The 15016-nt window shown below is 45.8% G+C and overlaps 2 protein-coding genes across 2 annotated transcripts in view; both read left to right on the top strand.

The window, feature by feature from the left end:
* Nucleotides 1-304: 304 nt before the first annotated feature.
* Nucleotides 305-9994, top strand: R3HDML (R3H domain containing like). Its single transcript, XM_019748504.3, has 5 exons — nucleotides 305-1122; nucleotides 3809-3927; nucleotides 4047-4179; nucleotides 5290-5405; nucleotides 8714-9994. Exons 1-5 carry the CDS (start codon nucleotides 865-867, stop codon nucleotides 8844-8846), a joined length of 759 nt encoding a protein of 252 aa, XP_019604063.2. The 5' UTR covers nucleotides 305-864; the 3' UTR covers nucleotides 8847-9994.
* A 3129-nt stretch (nucleotides 9995-13123) lies between these two features.
* HNF4A (hepatocyte nuclear factor 4 alpha) overlaps nucleotides 13124-15016 on the top strand; it is a 61856-nt gene continuing 59963 nt past the window's right edge. Inside the window, exon 1 of the mRNA XM_088789113.1 lies at nucleotides 13124-13257. The gene's annotated coding sequence lies outside the window, so the exon portion shown is untranslated. The remainder of the gene's footprint in view (nucleotides 13258-15016) is intronic.

Raw genomic sequence — 15016 nt, 5'->3', positions numbered from 1 at the left:
AGGGTGTCTGCAGAGGTCCCCTGTCTCGGCCGCCTTCTGCTTCCCGCCTGGGCTGCCTGTCCTGGGTACGCACTCCTGGGGAGCCTGCCGCCTGGGCTCCCACATCCGGGCCTCCCTCTGGCTCTCTTCTCGTTAAATCTCTCTCTCTCTCTTCTCTGTTCTATTTTTCCTTTTCTTTCTCTCTACTTCTATTTCTGTCTCCCTCTTGTCTGTTCTTTTTTTCCTTTGTCTTTCTTTCTACTTCTATTTCTCTCTCCCTCATTCTTTCTTCCCCCCCCTTGTATCATCATCTCTCATTCTCTCTTCTATCTTTCTACCTTTCTATTTCTTTCATGCCTTTTCTCTGTATCTCCTTTTTGGTCTGTCTCATTTTCTTTTTCTCTGTTTCTCATGGTTCTCTCTTTCCGTCTTTCATTCTCCACCATCTGCTTCTCTGTGTCTCGCTCTCAATCCTGAAAGTGCAGCAGCTCAGGGATAAGACTGCCCTCACTCAACCTTGGGAAGGTTGGCCCTGCCCCTCTTAGGGCGTTGAGGGAGCCCACTTCAAGCAGGATGGGTGAAGAGGGTGTCCAGGCTGGGGAGGACTGGGGCCTGTCTCCAGGGCTGGGGGGACGGAGGCCTGGCCTTGGAGTGGTAACCCCATCGCACCCCACGTCCTGGTCCAGATTAGCCTCTGTCTGTGCGTTTCTCTCTGTTGCCCACTGGGGTGGGAAGGACGGGGTGCTGGGCTCCACGTTCCCAGGGTTAGCATCCTCTGGCGTGGCAATGCTCGAGAACACTCAAGGTTTGGTGCCCTCATGCCCACCCCCTCTAGGCAGCCAGCTCTTACTATACGAGGCAGACGAGTGAGCCTTCCAGCCAGCTATGCCCCGGCTGCCCGGCACCGTGGGCCTGGCAGGCCTGCTCTTCTGGGCAGGCCAGACGGTGAACACCTTAATGCCCAATGCCACCCTGGCATTGACCCGGACCGAGGGCACAGCCGTATGGCCCCTGAGTGGCCTGGGCGTGCCCCGCTACAGGCGGAAGCGCCACATCTCTGCCCGGGACATGAGTGCCTTATTGGATTATCACAACCACATCAGGGCCAGCGTGCAGCCCCCTGCTGCCAACATGGAGCATATGGTGAGTCCCCATGCCCTCCCCAGTGCCCCTTCCAGCAAACGCCACTCGTCTCAACGTGTCCTGGAAGGGCTGGACTATTCACCAGCCCGGCCCCACAAGCCAGTATCTGGGTGTCTTGACTCTGTGGACAGGGCAGGAATTAGTCTGCCCATTTTAAAGATGAGAACATTAAGGCACTTGCACAGGTCCGAGGGTGAGGGGGAGTCAGAGACAGAGGACAGCTACTGTGCCAGGTGCTCCATATGACCCTGAGGACACACCTCTTCCTTCAGGGTGGGAACTGTCATCTACATTTTCCAAGTAAATAAATTGAGATGCAGCCAGTTAATTTGCCCCAGGTCACCCCATAGGGATTCCAACCCAGGTCTGCCTGCCCCTAAAGGTTGTGGCCTTAACCAACACAATACCCTGCCCAAGAATCTTGGCTCCCCGCTGGGGACCTGCAGCAGGTGGGTGGCTGGAGCTTTCCATGCTATTGTCTCTTTGCCCCAGGCGTGTGATAGACACCCCCAGACTGTCCTCTGCAAGCCTGGGGAGGTAGAGTTTGGAGCTTGGGGGGGGGGTGTCTCAGGCTGGGGAAAACCAGCAGCTGATCATCAGACGAAGCTGGGATGTCTGCGCTCAAAGAGACAGAGCTGGTGGCTGTCACCCCAGCCTCCCAGCAGCCAGATTCCCGGAGTGAAGGTGGGAACCTTTCTCTTTATCACGGCCCCTTCTCTGGGGCCATTGTCCCAAACCAGCCTGGAGAGCCACACTTTCAGCCCACCCACAGATTTCTTTAGGGAAAGAGATTGCCAGTCCAGCCCCTCCAAGACTTGCTACTCAACAGCCTGAAAATTCTTTTGCAGCGTGTCCGCTCACTTACAGACTAACGCTTGTGTAGACTCAGGTACCACGCTAAGCCTCGGGGACGCCGCCCAGAACAGGATGGACGAAAGCCCTTCCCTTATGGAGCTCACATATCAGTGGGGATGACAGAAAACAAACATGAACAACAAAATATACATAGAATATAGTGTCAGGTAGTGATAAGTGGGGAAGGGTGGGAAGAGGAGCAGGAATGGCAGACAGCTGGAGGTGGGGGACACTTATTTGTTCATTGACTGACTCATTCATTTATTAACACAGCAACCGGCACATAAGAAGGCCCTCCATTTTCAAACAAGTGACACATTTATTGAGCACCAGTGTTGTGTGCAAGGCACTCACGGGTGTTTAATTATGGCACGTAGTGTGGACATAGAGCGCTAGATGTCTCACCAGGGACCTCGGGGACAGTCAGTGAGTGTGGGTTTGATGTTAGCATGCTCCTTCCCTCAGTTTACCCCTTTGTAGCATGAAGGACACATTCTCCTGCTTTCCTAGAAGACTGTGAGTCCCACAACTCTGGGGAGATGGTTGTACCCCTCTTTTGGTGCCTCTGTTTTTTCTTCGCTAGCTGGCTTCTGCCCGCAGAACAGACATCCTTGCTCAAGGATATCCTTTCTTTCCCACAGCCCCAAGAACATTCCGGTCCCCTATGTCATAGTCTCACACCCACCAGGGTTGTAATGATTGCTTCAGGTCTCATTTCCTTGCTAGACTATGAGTCCTCCGTGCCTAGAAATACTGCTCAATATCTGCTGAATCAGATAATGCCTCGGAGAATCCCAGGAAGTCAGAACTGAAAGGGAGCTATTAGTATTTTTTTACGCGATGTTTTCTTCAGATTATAAAACTTGGAGCATTCATACATTGGAAAATTATGAAGCTGTAATGAAGAAGGAGAAGGGTATTTTCTACATACAGATGTGGAATAATCACCAAGATAACCTATCTTGTTAAGTGAAAAGGAAAGGTGCCAAATAGAATGTCTGTAAAAAAAAAAAAAAAATTAAAGAAAAAAAAATATACACATTTATCTTATACAATTATAAATGAACCATATATAAAAAGGCATATATATATATATATTTATCTTATACAATTATAAATGAACCATATATAAAAAGGCATATATATATATATACATATTTTAACTATATATATATATATAGTTAAAATGTGTATACATTTTTTTGGCACCCTATGTATGTGTGTGTATATGCTTGTACAGGTGTGGAGTATTTTGGAAGAGGACACAAGAAACTTCCACTGATGGTTACCTCTAGGGGGCAGGGTGGCTGGAGGGACAGGTGGAGGACAGAGATGAGAGATTTTCCACTTATCCTCCTTTGGATAACTTAACATATTAAACTTGTGCATGTGTTCATTAGTCAACAAAATCTTTGAATTAAATATTTTTAATGTTAAAATAAATACATCTAAAAAATACAATAAATAAGATAAAATACGTTATCTTCCCATCACCCTGGGCTCAGCCACTTCTAAGGACTGCTGAGAACTCGTGGACCAATACCCTGAGACCCCACTCAGAGCAGAGTGCCCCAGCTTGAAGTCCAGTGAGGGACCCTACTAGGTAGGAGTCAGAGACCTGGGTGTGCATCTCGGCTCTGATGAGGACTTGCTGTTGACCTTGAAGTCATAGGCCTTCTCTGAGCCTCAGTTTTCTAAGCTGCTAAGTGGATTTGTTGCAAGGTTCGAAGGGATGGGGGAGTAGTGGCACCAGGTAACTGTGCATCTCTGGACACCACTGTGATGGTGATGGTTGGTCCCCCAGGGAATTTCACGGCCTTTCTTTCCCCAGGTCTGGGACGAGCGGCTGGCCAGGTCTGCCGAGACCTGGGCCACCCAGTGCATCTGGGCCCATGGACCCTCACAGCTGATGAGATACATGGGCCAGAATCTCTCCATCCATTCGGGCCGGTGAGTGACCCTCTGCCCTTCCTTCACTCACTCATTCAATGAGGTCACCAAGCTGGTTGGTGGCAGAGCAACTTTTCCATTCTCCCACCCAGCGTCTTCCATCTTCTCTGCCTCCTCAGCTACCGCTCTGTGGTGGAGCTCATGAAGTCTTGGTCCGAGGAGAAGCGGCACTACTCGTTTCCAGCCCCAAAGGACTGTAACCCCCACTGCCCCTGGCGCTGCAGTGGTCCGGTCTGCTCCCATTATACCCAGGTACCCCTCTGTCGGGACTAAGGGCTGGTGGGAGAACAAATCCTGGTGCCTTAGAGGAAGAATGTGGTGGAACAGAAGTTACAAATGAAACAGAGCCCCCTATGGACTTGCTTTCACATAGTCGGCGTGTTCCCGGAAAGTTGAATTGAGCTGAACTAGCTCTGGTTTTGAGAGTCTTATGTAGGCTGACCTGGTTGTCTGACCTCAGAATAGAGATGTGTGGTCTGACAAGTTCAAGAGTGCTTTTGAATTCAATAGGTCCAAACGTTTTCTAGTATTTTCTGTTGTGTAAGGCTCCCACTATCTTAAAAAAAGAAATGCCAAGGGAAGGTTACAAAAATCATAGTATATTTTGAGTGCTAATATTGAATATGTTAACACACATAAAAATGCAATGCAATATAATGTTGTGAGAAATAGGACAGAAACTTCCAACTGTATGACAGATATTTTCTCTCAGTCCTGTTGGTCTCTCTGTGACTTGTTTGGAGTTAATATCAAAAATCTAAATTTGAGACCCTCTAGGAAATATGAGGCCTAAACCAAATGCCCTTCCTGACATCCCATGAAATAGTGTCTCCATTTTGACAAAGAAGAAACTGAGGCACAGAGTAGTTAAGTGACTTGGTCAAAGTCACATAGCTAGTGAAATTGAGATTCTGACCCAAGACTGTTTAACTCTAAAGTTTGTATTTTAATATCCAACACAACAATGATTTTCAAACAGAGATTACTAGGGGGGAAAAAGAAAACAAAAAAACCCCATAAAATAGAATGATACAGAAAATATCAGCATATTTCACACATAAGATTAAATATTGGTTCGTAAAACTTCTTTTCCAATTTGTGTGTATGTATGTGTGTGTGCGTGCACACAGGGTAACAATATAAAATGTATTCCTTACTGTTGGTTGTAGTAAAAGAAATACATAAATAAAACAAGTTTTAGAAGCATTATGGCACAATATGCTTCCAGCGCCCTCACTGTGAGACAGGCAGACGTCCCTTAGTACACCCACCCTGAGGCAAGTCCAGGAGCCTCCCAACCCCAAGGAACCCTGGGTCCCATTGATTCCTTCTCATAGCCTCTCTGTGTTTATCCTTCCTCAGATGGTGTGGGCATCCTCCAATCGGCTGGGCTGTGCCATCCACACCTGTGGCAGCATCAGCGTCTGGGGCAGCACTTGGCACCAGGCAGTGTTCCTGGTCTGCAACTATGCCATTAAGTAAGTACAGTGCTGAGACAGGCGGGGCTCTGGGGCAGGAAGGTGGGTCCTGAGGTCGGGTGGGCAGAAGCCAAAGAAAAGGAAGGCACACAGGACATCCCGCCTGCCTCCATTCTAAGTAACCTCAGTACCATACATTGTGGTAGTTTCAGAGTCCATTCATAACCCTTTGCTTTACCCAAATTTCAGAATCAACTGAAATTTGATTTTGGGAGGTAGAGGGCTGAGGCTGGTGGACAGGCAGTGGACAATGTGGCTTCGATCTGCCAGCCAAGTGGGCTTGCAAATGTCTCACTGTCGGATTCGGCCTGCATGGCCATGGACAGGCAGCCCTGGGCAACCACAGGCCTCGTCCTGCAAAGGCAGAGGCAGCCCCTGTAAGCTTATCCCGAGAAATGGAGTAGCCAGGAACACAGGCTCCCTGCAGGCAGGCAGATCCCAAAGGAAAGGAGGGACACAGTGAGCGTGTTAAGCTCGTCAGACTCTTCCAGACTCTCCAGTCAGCTTGGTGAGAGGCAGGTCACAGGTGGTCTTCACAGGCGAGTCTCTTGGAAACATGGAGAAAGGGAAATGGAAGTCCCCATCCAATGAACAGGATACAAACTTGCAAGCATTACAGATCCTTATACAGAATCAAGAACGAATTCTCAGGAAGCATGATATTTAGAGTTCCCAATTATATAATGATAATTGCCTTTTGCTCTCACGTAGTCCTCGACCATTTATAAAATACTCTCACTTTGGTGTTTCATTGAAGATATGAAAGAGAGAAAAGGAAAAAGGGAGGGACGCTGGGAAAATATTTTCCCTTTTTTACAGATTAAGAAATTGAGAATCAGAGATGGGTCAGTAATTTACCCAAAGTCCCAAAGCCGAGAAGTAGCAGAGCTGTCTGAAAAACAAGCTTTTTGATTCCAAGTCCCATGTGTGTCTACTATACTATCCTGATGTTCTGGACGTCGTTGGTGGCCTGAACATAAAGTCTTTAGGTATTCATTTGTTAGATGGTCACATCTATCGGCGAAGTAAGGTATTGTAGCCCCGCTTTATCAGGGAAAAATATAACCACCAAATTCCATTACAAACAGCTTAAGGGACTGTTCCAATTTGTTTGCTGGTATATCGAATTTTTGCAGCATTGAGTATGAACAGTATATATTTTTAACTATCGTTAATAAGAGTTTTAGACTCTGGAGTCAAGACTGATAGGGTTTGAATTGCAATGTAACTTAACTTCTCTAGGCTTGTTTCTTCATCTGCAAAACGGATGCTTGTTTTACTCCTAGAGTTATTGAGAGAATTAAACGAGCTGACTCATGACTTACGCAACAACTCCCCACCCCCCTTCCCCCGGGCTCATAAGAAATTCAGGACGTGTGTGGGTTCTTATTGTCATTACCAGACCTGGGTTTCGTTCACACAGAGGACTCGGCATAAGTCATTTTAGCTCTCCAGTCCTCTCTTTAAAATAGCAAATGCTTCCTGATCACAGTGCTCTGCTGCCCATGGTACATGGTAAATAAGTGATGGCCATGATTATCAGTAGGTTATAAACTCTTCGAGGGTGGGAAATAGGTCTTACTCATTTCTATATCCTTCCACTACAGTGATGTCAACTCTTGGTTTTTTTAAGCAGTAGAATATTTTTCCAAGTGGTTAAATTAAACAAACAAACAAACAAAAAAAACTGCTCTGATTCCATCACCCCTGGTGTCTTACTCTCCCTACACCCAAATTTCCAGGAGACTTTTTGAAAACTGTATACTCACAACACCTGGCACAAATCCTGACGCCCAGTAGGTGCTCTGGGAGGGTCGCATGGGTGAATGCAGGGGCCCATCTGAAACCAGACGTGTGCACGCTTTTCTAATCACTTTGGCTGGTTTTACTCACAGTCGTTCAACAATCACTTGGAGAAAAAAGATTCCATTTCTGCTCACAAAGAGTGTTCAGTTGAAGTGTGAGAAAATAAGGTACCGGGACTTACAAAGATAGCTAACGCTATGGGCCAACAAGTAAGAAAGAGCTGGGGGAAGGATTACAGGCCTTGCGAGGAGAAACGGGGAAAAAAGAGAAATCTGTGAGCTGGAATGAAAGAGTTGTGTGCTGATGATGTGTGAAAGCTGGATCCACACACCGCGATGCATTCTGAAGTGCCTGGCCGAAAGCAGTAGAAGTGATTCTGTAAACCAGGAGTTGGCACCTAGCCAAAAGCTGGCCTGCTGCCTGTTTTTGTAAATAAAGTTTTATTGAATCCCTGCCACGCCATTCACTTACATATTCTGTATGGCTACTTTAATGTGATAGAGACTTCTGGCCTGCAAAGCCTCAATATTTGCTATCTGGCCCTTTCCAAAAAAAAATTGCCAACTCCTGCATAGGGAAACCACTAAAAGTTCTTGAACGGGAGAAGGTGGTGTTCAGCGTTCCTTGTGTTATTGTTTTGAACAGCTTTATTGAGATATAATTCACATATCATACAACTTACCCACTGGAAGTTTACAATTCAGTGAGGTTCGGTATATTACATTATTAATATTTTTAAATTGTGGGAAAATGTATATAACAAAATTTGCCACGTTAGCCATTTTTAAGTGTGTAACTCAGTGGCATGAATTACATTCAAATTAATTACATTTGAATAAGTGTTTCCAAAACTTTTTCAAAGGCTGTGATCTGTTGAAAGGATGAACTCAGGAGCAGGTGGGATGGATTTGGGATGCAGCCGTTAAAGAAATTAATACTTAGCAGTGGCCATGACGCAAGTTCATGGGCATGTCCCCCCCCATGACTGAATTACACTCATCATCTAATTATTCTAGCTCTCATTTGCACAACATAAGTTAAACATTGTTTTCACATAATTCCTACAAACACCATTTCATTTATTTATTTTATTCAGAGGATAAAAATCAAAGTTCAAGAAATGAGGTGGTTTGGTTTATTCTGTCACCAGCTGGCAGGTGGCAGAATCTAGAACCAGGACCCAAACATAGATCTACTTGAGTTGGGGTTGGGGGGAAGGAATAAGAAAATCAACACTTACTGGGGAGTCACTCATTTGCAAGGCACAGTGCTAGGTGCGTGTACACGTGGCTCCGTTATTTTGTCTTTATTGCATTCCTGAGCTGGAGGGAGGTCTTCTCTTGGTTTTACAGATGAAGAAACGGAGGCCTGCAGCTATGACTTGCTCAGGGTTGCACAGCCAGTCTGTGGTGGTGCTGAGATTTGGAAAGCTGTGTGAAGCTTGCTTCTGTAACTCTCCTCCGTGCCCTGACCCCGTCTTCCGGGGACCTTTTCTCTTCCAGGGGCAACTGGATTGGCGAGGCACCATACAAGATGGGGAGGCCGTGTTCCGCCTGCCCCCCCAGCTACCAAGGCAGCTGCAATAATAACATGTGCTTCTCTGGGCCCAAATCCAACCGGCTTCTGTGGTTCTGAATTTGCCCTGGACTCTGGTGGGCCTCTAGCTGGGCCCCGCCCTCCAAGGGTCCCTCCCCAAAGACCAGGTCAAGAAGCTTTCTTTTTTTAAGACACGAATTGGGCTCACTCCACTCATCTGATTTTTCCCTCCTGATTCCATTTTCTAAATGTCTAGCATGTGCCGGGAAAAAACAACCTCCTTGCCTTCCTCTCTCCTCGGTTGCTTCTTTCTTTCTCTGGCCTCTAGGAAAGTGGCCTGTGTCTTTAATGGACTCAGTTCTCAGGGAGCCTGCTGGAAGGAGCAATGGCAGCAGTGTTTGGACTCTCAGGGCTCAAACTCATTAGTCTTTGTCCATCCAAGAAAAGGTATCTATTAAAAAGTCTTTTGCCAGCAACCCACCTTCATTCATCCAATAATAGCCAACCAGCTTCTGGGCAGCCTTTCAGGATCAGTGGTCCCCTTCCTGAGCTGGGAACATTTCAGGTCCAGGCTTTTAAAAAATCATTGAAATTAGCTATGGACACCCCATTCCTAGTTCACGTTACTGGAGCCACCACAGGGCCCAGGACCCCCTGTCACGGACGGGTACCCTGAGGCTCAGTGAAGGGGTGTGCCTTCCTGGGGGCTGCACAGCTTGTCTGCGAAGGCACCCAGGTCAGAGCTGAAGCTCGGACATCCCCTTTAGACCCATCTGAGTACTCAGGACTGAGCGGAGAAAACCAAAGTTGGCCTGAGGGAGCTCGCTTTCAGAGCCTGTCTTTTCTGCTTTCAACCACTTTCTCTGCTTTGGTCTCCCTTTCATCTGCACGTCAGCTCTATCCCTATCTCTCTTGCTCTTTATTTCTCCTGTAAAGTCTTATTCTCATTCCCATTAACCGTTTCCCCTCTCCCTGCCCCACCCTCCCCAGAAACCATTAACACACAAAAGCCCTTTTGTTTCCAGAGATAGTAAAATTTCTCCCTCAGACCTTGCCCTCTATCTGGGGCCCACTCCCTGCCTGGCAGATAGAAACAGTTCCCTTTCCCCAGAGTCTACATTTTTCTGGAAGGAGTGAATTTTCTTCTCTTGGTCATCCCCACCTAGGCCACAACTTGTGCCTGTCAACACCACCAGCGCCACCACTACCACTATCCCCCTGCCCCCAATAAAGTCCTTTGAGATCCCGTGCAGTGGTTCTTTTTGTCCCTCCCTCTCTCAGCTCCCAGGAAGGAGAGAAGGACATTGAGTGGAGGGGAGATGGAGTGAGGGGAAAATCAGCTCGAGAGAAAGACCAAGGGGGGAGATTAATAGCCCCATGATCCCTGCTTTGCTCCAGGCACATCAGCTAGATCAGTGTACGTATGCATGTGTGTATATTATTACTCCATTTTACAGATGAGGAAAATGAGGCTTGGGGTGAGTGCCCCTTTTCAAATGCTAGAAATGAGAGAAATAAGAGAAACAAGGACACTGTTGTGAGTTCATTATTCTCATATCCTTTCTACTTTCTTTAGGGTGGGGGTAGTAAAATGTTCTTTCATTTATAGAACAATGGTGATAATTAATGTTAGATATTTAGGACAATTATTAATGTCCTTACATTGGCGTGGGGAAGGCTTGCCAACTCGGTGTCAATTTCCCAAATGTTCTGGAAATTTAAGTGGCACATGACCCCCTGAATTATATGCATGAGGTCGCATAGCTAATAAAAAGCAGATGTGAGATTCTTCTTCATGTGATCCCAAATCCTGTGTCGTTTTGACTGCCCACCTTGCCTTCCTGTGTCCTGGTAATGAGAATAACAACCACTGGTTTTTATGAACTGCGTAGGACACTCTTAGTCTCGTTGAATTGTCACAACTAGCATAAGTGATAGGTAGTTTCTATCCCCATTTTACAGATATAAAAACTGAAGCTGAAGAAACTGGATTTGAATCTGCTCAATAAGACTCAAAAGCCCCTTGTCTTAATCTGTTAATTCTCCAGCCTCTTAACTGATAAGGGAGAAACTCAGGAATTGGACAAAGGTTGAGACAGTTAAGCAAAAAAATGGCACGCAAGGTAGGGTGGCAATTCCAGATGACTTGCTGCGTTTTCCCCATGTCTGATACTGCCTTTGAGAAGAGCCCATGCCAGGAGGGAAATGAGAAAGATGGGCCGGCTCTTGCTGGCTATGCCTTACCTAGGGGTGAAGACCCGGGGTGAGGAAAGTTGTATTTAGTATCCTGGCTTGTTAAACTCTGTTCCAACCAAAGGGAAACTTTTGTTGCAAGAAATCAGTAACAACAGCTTTCAAACCTCTGCAGTATTTTATACTCTTTAAAGGCTTTTATAGCCCAATCTCATTTGATCACTCATTTGCTCATACGCCCACCAAGCAAGAGGGTTAAGAGCATAGACTCTGGAGCCGGACTGCTTAGCTACAAGTTGAACTTAGTGTCTGGATGTGCTTGAGTAAGTTACTGTGAGCTCTCAGTCTCACCTGCAAATGGGGACACTAATAATATCTGCTCCTTGAGGTCATTCACAACATGAAACGAATGAATACGTGGGAACCACTTCGAGAAGTGCATTGCACATACAGTAGTGAGTGCTATAAAATTGCCAGTGGTCATTAATATCGGGGTGGGCAAACTGGCTCACAAGCCAAATGCGACTCTCAGCCTGTTTTTGTAAATAAAGTTTTATTGGAACACAGCCATGCTCATTTCTTTATGTATTTTCTATGACTGCTGTCATGCTTCTGTAGCAGACATAAGTAGTCACAAAAGACTGTATGTCTCGCAAAGCCTAAAATATTTACTAACTGGCCCTTTACAGAAAGTCTGTCAACCCCTAAGATTTACAGGGTTCCTGTATTCCCAGAGCTTCTAATTCTAGTGGGACAGTCCAACATTAAACAGAAGACAGATACAAATACGCTATTATAATGGAAGGAAGTGCTGCCTAGGAGAAGAACGGGGAGTTACACGAGTGCATTCTAAACTAGAATAGGTCTTCCTGCAGAGGGATGCTTTTTGATGAAGAAGAGAAGCTGGTCACGCTCGGAGGCAGTGATGACAATGAGGGTCAGAAGCTGAAGGAAAGCGCGCATGCAGTATCAGGGACTAAAGAAGACCTGTTGGTTGTTGGGGGGAAAGGCAGTGAGATGACCCTGGGAGCGAGGGAAGGGCCAAATCATGAACAATCTTAGGGCTTTATTGAGGACAATGGGAAGACACAGTGAGATTTTAACAGTGGAATGACACGTCAGATTTGCATTTGAAATGATAATTCTGGCTGCATTAATGGGGGGAAGATTTAACGAGGGTCAGAGTGGATGCTGGGGCCCAAGAAAAAGGCCATTTTGGTAACCCAGGTGAGAAACGAAGGTGGCTTGAACCAAGGCAGTGGCATTGGAAACAAAGAGAAGTGGATACGTTCTTGAGATGTTTTAGGAAGTGGAATTCAAGGGGACTTTTGTGATGGTTGTGTATAGAGGAAATGGAGTAGGAGAGGGCACCATTTTATTAAGATGAGGAGTACAGGGGAAGGAGTTTTGATGGAAGCAAACAGCAGGAATGCAGTTAGGGGCGTATTTGAGATGTCTCTGAAACATGTAAGTGGAGCTATCTAGGAGGCAGTTGGGTATATGAATCTGGGCTCCAGAGGAGAAATTCAGGTTAAAGATACACCATTGAGAGTCACAGGTATATGGATGGTCATTGAAGCCATAGTCATAATGAATGAGATCATGGGGACGAGAGATAATAGGTTGAGAAAAGGGTAAATCTAGAGCTAAGTCCCAAGTGACTCGACTATGTAAGGACAGGTAGAAAACCATGAACTCTCAAGAGACAGAGGAGAAAAAAACAGTCAAGAAGGAAGAGAACCAAAAGACTATGGCAGAATGGATGCGAAGGGAAGAAGTCTTTAAAAGGAGCAGGAGTCAACTGTCAAATCCTGCCGGGGGGCTAGTAAACTGTCCACTGAATGTTTAGGCGTGGAGTCATTCTAATTCTCCAGTGAAGACTCAGTTGTCTGTGTGTGTGCGTGTGTGCGTGTGTGTGTGTGTGGGGGGCGTGGGTGGACCAGAGCCAGATGGAAGAAGGGGGTGCTATATATATAGGTAGGGAAAACAGAGCTAGTGTGGACAGCTATTTTAAAAGTTCAGCAGCAAAAGACGGAGAGAGCAGATCGCTGAGATGGGGAAGGAAGCTATTGGGGGAGGTTTGTTCGTTCTTTTCGTAAAAGATACAGCATGTTTAAATATTGATTGATTCCTCTTCTAAAAATTGGTCCTACAGATAGACTCCCCACATGTGGGTCAAGACACATGTATGAAGACAGCCACTGTGTGTAGTGGGAAAACCTGGAACTAACCTCAATGCCCAGCAACAGGACACCAGTAAAACCGTTTATGGGACATTCACACCGTGCAACACTCCACAGCTACGCAAAAGAATGAAGTAGGTGTGCTGATATGGAGGAGATGGCCCTTAGATACTAAGGAGGGGGAAGCAAGTGGCAGAAGGGTGTTTTTAATATGTTCCCAGGTATTTATGTGCGTTTACATTTGTATGGCTTAGCTCAGGCTGCCATCACACAATACCATAGCCCGGGTGGCTTAACCAATGGTAATGATTTTTTCATGCTTCTGGAGGCTGGAAGTCTGAGATCACAGTGCCAGTGTAGGTGGGTGTTGGTGAGAGCTCTCTTCCTGGCTTGCAGACAACCGCCTTCTCACTGGGTCCTCATGTGGTCGAGAGTGAGCTCTCTCGAATCTTTTCTTATAAGGACGTTAATCGTATCAGATCAGGACCTTATGACCTCATTTAATCTTAATTCTAGAAAGGCCCTATCTCCAAATACAAATTGGGGGTTAGGGTTTCAACATACGAATTTTGGGAGGACACGATTCAGTCCATAGCAGTGTATATGTGAGTGTATATGTATAATTTCCAGAAATATATACAAGAATTTGTTTAAAAGGTTAATAGAGTAAAGTGTGGGAACTAACGTAAGAGGAAGGCTTATTTTTCATTATGTGCTGTTTGTACAATTCTCATTTTTAGCATGTGAAGGTATTACTTTTTCACTTATAAAACTCATTTAACACCAACAAAAGCAAAAGGAAAGATCACATCACATGACTAAACTTAAAAAGACTGATAATAACAAGTGATGATAAGAACATGGAATAAATAGGAGCTCTCTTGCTCTGCTGGCCGGAATGCAAGATGGTACGGCCACTTTGGACCAGCGTTTGGGAGTGTCTTATAGATTAAACATAGACATACCATATCGACTGGCAATTCCTTTGCTAGGAATTTAACTGAGAGAAATGACACCTATATCTCCATGAAGACTTGCTCATGAATATACATAGCTGCTTACTTCATAATGGCTCCGCACTGGAGACAAGCCCAATGTCCACCACCAGGTGGGAGGAGGAACACGTTCCAGTGTATCCATCCAATGGATACTACTTAGCAAGAGAAAAGGACGTGGACTTAGATGACGCTCACACACATGCTGAGCAAAAGAAGCCAGACACAGAAGAATGAATGCCGTCTGACCTATTTCCATGACATTCTAGAAAAAACAAATCTAATCTGGAGTGACAGAAAACAGATCAGTAGTCAGTTGCCTGGAGTGGGAGGTGCCTGGGGGATTGATTGCAGAGGAATCAAGGGAACTTTTGGGGGGTGATGGAAATATTCTGCGTCTTGATTAAGGTTATAGTTACCTGGGCGTATATACTTGCCCAAACTCATAACACGGTGCCCTTAAAAGGGTACATTTTTATTATATGTAAATTAGACCTCAATAAAGTTGATTCTAAAAGTCTAAAGAGGGAGAGGTTGAATATATAGGAGAAATTAAACGTGGTCCTGTGGAGCTCCTGAGAGGTAGGGTGCAGCCCCGGGTGGATCTGAACGGAAGATGGTGGGAAAAGTGCAAGTGCAGGTGGCTTTTGGTGAGAAGTTGAGGCAGGTCGGGGTTGACAACTTCTGTTTTCTCTGTGAAGAAGGTAAAGTCTCATCCTACTGAGGACGAGAAGAAAAGGTTTGAGGAGAGGAAAGATTTGACATAGAGGTAGAGAATAGAAGAGCAAGGAGAAGAGACAGGGCAGAGCTCTGTGCCATGTGGAAGTTGGTGGTCATTAATGTATGGCAGCCCCCATACGTCCTCTAAGTGATTTTTTTTTTTTCTTCTCAGCAGTGA

Source organism: Rhinolophus sinicus, chromosome 13 (assembly GCF_057876585.1).
Source record: "Rhinolophus sinicus isolate RSI-liver-muscle chromosome 13, RSI-T2T, whole genome shotgun sequence".
Lineage (NCBI taxonomy): Eukaryota > Metazoa > Chordata > Mammalia > Chiroptera > Rhinolophidae > Rhinolophus > Rhinolophus sinicus.
Note: the sequence above shows the minus strand (reverse complement) of the source record. Positions and strands in the feature narration are given on the sequence as shown.